The sequence below is a fragment of the Phalacrocorax aristotelis genome, chromosome 1 (assembly GCF_949628215.1).
Source record: "Phalacrocorax aristotelis chromosome 1, bGulAri2.1, whole genome shotgun sequence".
NCBI lineage: Eukaryota > Metazoa > Chordata > Aves > Suliformes > Phalacrocoracidae > Phalacrocorax > Phalacrocorax aristotelis.
Genome location: NC_134276.1, coordinates 102,295,494 through 102,302,265, shown reverse-complemented (window position 1 = coordinate 102,302,265; position 6,772 = coordinate 102,295,494). Strand labels below are relative to the sequence as shown.

Here is a 6,772-nt window from a genome sequence, read left to right as displayed (position 1 = left end):
CTCACAGGGTTCAAGCTAAGAACAGACATAAGCTCTGTTGGTGATTAAATATCAGACACTTTGTGGAACTGCTCTTCACAGAGTGGAAATTCACTTTCCAACCAAAGACTAGCACTTCGGTTTTGTGCAACAATTAAATATGATTGAAACTCTTGAAACATTACGCTCTTGCATGGCACAGACCCTTTGGGCTGCTGAATCTTTGTACAAGGGTGGATATTGCTGCCAGGTTCAACCCCCATCCATGAGAAGGAAAATCAAAGCAGCTGGCAAGACCAGTCTGGGGCACCTGCTAGGAATTAGAAATAGTCACTAAAAAGTTTCCCCCCAAAGCCTGCATTTTTCTATAAAAATGTTTTTCAGCAAAAAATAGGAATCTTTTTCTAAAATTTTATCTCAAAGAGGTGCATGATTCTGAAAGAAATAGGTCATCCACAACATTGTACACTTTATAAAATTATTATTCTATGCTGGACAAAGATGGAAATGAAATATTTCAGCTACTTTTTCCTGGAAGAAACTGGTCTTACTTGAAAATGATTGCCTAAACCATACTTAGCTGTTAACGTCTCTAGCTTGTGTTTGATCCAATTTGGTTTTAATTACATGCACTACTGCAAGCGTTCACACTGGCAACACCAACATTTACTTTTTTCACTAGGTGAAGCTGATGAGTCTATGATACTCTGGCTGTGTGTCCCCCTCCTTTACCTTACAGTGGTTGCAACAAGGTACTGGTGACCAGGCACTTTTATAGCACCAGGGTCATCACAGACCCATCAGCTTCACCATCAGTTCACAGTTATTCGGCTTGACCGAGGCCATCACCTGCAGCTCTGCAGATGGGCAAGCAGCTAGCCTGGTTCATACCAGGTATCGTCTGGGTCGTCACTGTGCAAAGTACAATCCTTTCTCCTGTTTTGCTAGGAAGACTTCATCTCAGGAATCTGCATGCTTGGCTGCTCCACAGCCAGCTGGTTTTCAAAGACACAGCACAGCTTGTAATTTTCTATGAGCTTGGCTTGAAAATACTCCCTGTCCTTCTTGTGCCAAATGTCTGTGGCAATATAGGTGTTGTAGGGGTCATGGGAGTCCTCCAGCCTCCTGGCGCGGATGTTGGTCAGCATGACTCCCACTGTGAAGAAGCCAAAGAGGCCAACCATCAGTAGCACGTAGATGATTTCCAGATTGCTGCTGGCACTTCTGACCTGGAAAGGTGCAGAGCTGTTTGTCTGCTCCAGGTAGTCTTGAAGGAGCTTGGAGAGGAGTGAATTCAGGGCTGTATCATTAGATAGCACCAACATCTTGTTTTTCTGTCCTTCGTACTTCTTTCTTCCTTATTTGTAGTTTTTCTAGAAAAAAAAACCAACACATAAAAATCAGAGACATACCAGAAAAATTATAAGATAAATATGTGATTCTCTCTGTCTCCATTTACTGGTTCCCATCCTCAGCAAGGAAGCTACCTTGGGGTTGGTGCAGAGGCAGGGCAGCTGGGCTGGCCTGGAAGGAACCCTTCATCTCCTGTTTCCAAGCCAGACCAGCTAGGCTGAGTCCATCTCCCATAAACACTTGCCTTGCAAACCCTCCTCAGTCCTCCCAGACCACCTGTCACAGTGCGCACCTGCCCCGACTGTTGGCCACTCACATGTATACCCCACCCCGGCCTCCTGTGCTGCTGGTTAAAGGTCATGACTTCTCCCCCAAGCTCCCAAAGGCACGAGCAGCATCTCACTCCCACTCTGTAGCAACTGCTCCTGGCCTTGAAAATTGTTATCATGGCTTCTCTTGGTCCTCTCTTCTCTACTTTCAGCTTAAGGATTGAATTTGGAAACAAAACTTCTGTACCTGAAATCACCCAGTAGCTGCAGCAAGCTCCTCCTGCCCACCCCTGTTGAGGGGTCTTGCCTTTTTTCTGCAGTGCTCATAATGGGATACACCACAGAAAACTAAGCAACCAAACACCTGGCAGAAATATATCCCACACTAATTTAGTGCAAGTTCCCAATGAGCATTTGCTGAAAGAGTGGATACAGAGGGGCAGCAGTGGAAAGGAAAAGCATCTCCCTTCGCCCTCCCTCCTACAGACTGGCAGTTTCCCCCCAGGTGGTTCATTGCTTTCTCCTCCAAACTAAATTGCTATGCAACCAGTGTTTTATTGTCCGGTTAGGAGGACTTCCACTGGCATCACTGCAGGTCAGGAATAGGCCAGGAGGTAGTAACACCAAGAAGCACCTGAACATCCAAAGCCTCCTGGCCATGGCATTCTGCATTGACAGTCTTACACAAGAAGCTGAAGGGTCCTTTTCACCTTTCCAATGTCAGCTGTAAATCACTTAAGAGCAATCCTATAAATCAGCACTGCAGTCCCAAAGCCTCAGCAGCCAGGTAACATGACTGACAATCTCACTACGCTGCCTAATTTAAATGTCTCTAGAAAATTAAGACAACAGTCTCCCTCTGTTTTTGCCTGTAGCACATCTGAATGAGGTACTGTTATTCAAGGTGACTTCTGTGACAGCAATCTTGTAATCGCTTAAGATGCCTGTCAGTGCTTTCTACAGTTTTAAATCTGTGAGAGAAGGACAACATGTTAGCAAAAGCTTCTCCAGCACACTTACCTTTTGTTGTTTTGGTTTTTTTTAAGAAGTACTATATTATAATAATTTATAATACATCAAGAATGAGATGAAGCCTTGGGCAGAAAGTCACTGAAAGGCCTAACAGCAATTACACCCGTCTGTGAGGGCAACATTAATGATGCATAAATGTTGTGCAGGACCTCTGCGCAGGAGGGAGTTTAGCTGTGCACACAGCCTCCAGCTGCCAGTAATGACACTGCAGTAGATGAGATGTATCTGGAGGCTTCTTTGAATTGTCTGCACCTCATTATGACCTAAATGCTGTAAAAGGAGATGCTGAGACAGAGGAAGCGAGGACACCGATCTTCTTGCTATTGTCCCTCGTATGAAGAGCAGTTACTTACCCGGCGTGTTCTGTGCTAGCAGGTGCCCTTGCGGCTGAATAAAGTACACAATTAATGCAGACATGAATACGATCAAACATATGCACATAAATTAATTGCTACTGCAACTGCATGTGCTGATTTTTTAGTCCAAACCCTTTTGCTAGATCTCCCAGCTGTGCAGTCATGTCTCACTGAAAAGTCAGATGCTCAGCCCAGGATGATAAATTGTATGGAGAAAGCCCCATTCTCCTCACCATGTAATCCTGGGGGACACGAGTGGCACCAGCCCACACCAGATGACATCAGATTCCTTCCCCTGGTGAGTGGGTGACCACTGGGAGCCCAGATTAAGCTCCTGTGGGTTGAGACTCACCCTAATCCAAGCAATGAGTTTCCTGCTATGAGGTGCCTCGCCAGCAGGAAAAATGAGCATCCATGAGAGTATGCCTTGGTATTTTGGTTTTAAATAGAGCCGAGCCTGGGGGTGGCAAAGGGAGACAAAAATCCCCTGTACAAAACAATATTCTGATCCAATTTATTTCTTCAGTTGCATGAGTCAAAGCTACAGGAAATAACATCTTGGCAGTTTGGGCTTAATAGTTAAAGTCTATTCACATTTCACAGCTGTGTTCAGATCCTTTAAGAAGGAAAGGAAGATAAAAAGAAGTTTAAACCTTTATCTGAAATTACTCCTCCTAAGTGTGTAGAACGTGTTGACACTGTAAAATGTAAAACCATTTGCAAATCTTTGCAATAACTTTCAGACGAAACAAAGACGAATTTCACTGGATCTCTCAACTTTTTCCGGAAAGACAGGCAATCATTTCTCATAATAATTATCAGTAGTACTGACAACACTTACAGTGCTGATGAATTGACATTTTGAGGCTGAATATCTTCAGCTACCTCTCTATATTATTTTGGGAGGTCTCTGAGAGTTGCAAGGTGTTGCCCACTTCTGAGTTACTTGCACACTGGCTGGGCTGGAAACCAGCAGGGAGCTGAGTGGCCCTGTGTCTGTAACCACATCAGATGGCAATAACAGGAGAGATTAAAGGAGGGAAAGGGCACACTCCTGTTCCCCAGGAAATCTCCTGAAATCTCAGCAAGCCTGAAGGCCTCATCTGCTGCTGCACAAGCCCCATGCAACTCCACAGAAATCCTTACTGGGACCGGTTTAGAGCTGGAGTATACAGAACTGGAAAGAGCCACCTGTGTCACTGGCCTACTTTGTGACTGATGGTCACATCTCACTGTCCCCAAAACTCTGGTAGGACCACAGCCAGAGGGGTTTTCTGCTCCCTGCTGCTCTCCCCAGATGACTGTTAATGGGCTGCAAATCACGACCACTGTCCCAGTCCTCTCGCAGGGCTCCTTCCCCCAAGGAGCTCTGAGTAAAATTGTGCCCAGCCCAAAATCAACATCTCAGTTTACCTGGGCTGCATCCTGGTAAACCGAGACCTCACCTGGGGTGGTGGTCCCCATCCCACACCATCCCCCCCCAGGAGATTTCGGTGCATGCTGGGGGGTTACCCCTCCTACCTCTTTTGAGGGGGCAAGCACTGAGCAGTGAACTGTCTGTGTTAAGAATTACCTGGGGCAAAACTTAACACTTCAGCAACTTTTTCACTGGCCAGGGATTCAGAGGGTATTCCCTAAGGCTGTCAGCAGCCTGGGCCACATCCTGCTCCCAGGTGCATTTCTGCTTCTCCGTCCATTACACTAAACACAGGTGACATAGATCTCCAAAGCAAAAGTGATGGGCTCAGTGCAGGTTGCCTCCCAGCACATGGGTTTCCCAGCAGAGCAGGTGTACTGCTGGCATTGCCCAAGCTCATCTTCCATTAGGTGTCAACGATGACCTGAACCACTGCCCCATCTGCCATTGTCTGTGGAGCTAAGCAGCACCACTGGAGATGGTCCTTGCTCACTGAGACTTACCCCTTTCCTCTCTGCCACCTGGACCTTGCCCTCTTTCTCACACCATGAATTTCTTGTGGGAGGTGGAAAGGGACCTGCTCCGAATGATGCCTTCATGGAGAGGGTAGGTTTAGGATGACAGACGAGATGCCACAGGCAGGTTTCCAGAGTTGGGGAATGGCCAAAAGCAGGACTCTAGGAGACAGACCTACACCATAACTATCTCTACGTGGCCAGATGGGTATGGCCTACAGTTCCTACAGTCAGTGGAGGGAGGAAAATCATCTGAAGGCAGCTTAACCAACCCTTCCAAAGGATTTTAAAATATTGCTTAAAAATGAGCAGGTTCTCAGCAGGTGTAAAACCATGCATTTGATTTAACTTTAGTGAAGATTGGAGGATCCTAGACAGCATTTGCATTCTCAGTCTGCTGACCGTATTTCTTGTGATGCCTTTAACCTGGACGTTGCTCTATACAAAAGTTTCCCCATGGATGTACTTACACAGTGAGCTGTTCCTTGCAGTAGTGACACTCCACTGGTGGGGAAAAAAGCCAACCCAAACCCACCACACCCTGCCCTCATACACTCCAAAGGTCCCTGTGTAGAGAAGATTGAGTCCTACTCTGCTTATTGCCAAGCACTCCAGAGTCTGTTCACACTGCTCAACCTCCCAACACCTCACACCATCCCTATAGGAGCACCTGCTTCTTGCCCAAACCTCCATGGCTTGGGCGAGAGCAATGGGGCACAGCTAATGGAGAGGAAGTGAGACCTACTAGAGGTGGAAAGCTGCTCTCTTGAAGGAAAAGGGAGAAAAACACAAACCTCTGGTGGCCACTTTGTTCACAGTGGCATCTACCCTCAGGTGTGCAAGAAAAACTGGCCCAGCCTCGACCCTGAGAGCCACCTCCTGAAGGAGAGGGCTGAGGGCCCTCTCGAAGAGGGCATTTGTTAAGATCGCATTTTAACAGTTAACAGGAGGAAGCTTTAAGCCACCAAGGTCCCTTCGTTTGAAAAGGTTGCATGTGATGGAGGGCTGTGGTGGTCAAGCTCAGGGAAAACCCAGCTACTCCTGGAGCTATGAAATAGGACACACTGTGGGACTGGAGGATGGAGATGCATGGGCAAGGGTGGATGGCCTCCACGTGCATCGTGTCTACCTGCCACCTCAGAAACTGTCCCTGAACATGGCTGAGGCCATGCTTCTCCAGTATGACAATGCATCCAAACGCTTGCAGCTATGGATTGCTAGAGCTGCAAATGCAAGTCCATGAGACTGCCTGCATGATACAGAGTCTGACCCCTGTTTGAGTCTGAAGAGAGGCCAAGCTGAGCCACTGGAGATCACGCAGTGCCCGTCTGGGTGCTGAGGCAGTCACACCCCCTGCTGCTGGGGAGGTAGGACTGTGACGGGGATATCACTACAGAGCTGTAAATTGACGATTGAATAGAGCGACTTGCAGCTACAGAGATCTGGCATTTAATATAACTTGCATCTACATTATAAATGTCAGAACCGACTTACACCTGGCTGTTTCCCAACAAAGGCAAAGCAGAATGGGTCTGTCTGCTCAAAGGCAGGCTGGAAGCTGCTCTGTGAGCCTGGATGCCGCTACCAGTGGAGTGCACCCAACACACCTGGAGCTGCCAGCTCCAGCATGGTCCTTTCTGCCCCTGACTTGGGCTCATTTCCAACAGCTGAGCTTCCGTGAAGCACATTCTACAAGATGTTGTTGGGTCCCAGTTGACCACTGGGGTTTAAAAAGAAAAGAGGCAATTTTCTGTCATGTAATATGATGTGATACTGGGCATTGGAGCTCAGTGGGAATTTTGTTCTTGAGCATTAGGTGGGCAAAATGATTTGCTTTGGCTAGCTATATTT

The 6,772-nt window shown here is 47.2% G+C and overlaps 1 protein-coding gene across 1 annotated transcript; it reads right to left on the bottom strand.

Moving 5' to 3' along the window:
* Window positions 1–396: 396 nt before the first annotated feature.
* On the bottom strand, window positions 397–1,347 carry KCNE1 (potassium voltage-gated channel subfamily E regulatory subunit 1). Its single transcript, XM_075100459.1, has one exon. The coding sequence runs from the start codon at window positions 1,302–1,304 to the stop codon at window positions 924–926; it is 381 nt and encodes a 126-aa protein (XP_074956560.1). The 5' UTR covers window positions 1,305–1,347; the 3' UTR covers window positions 397–923.
* Between the last annotated feature and the right edge of the window lie 5,425 nt (window positions 1,348–6,772).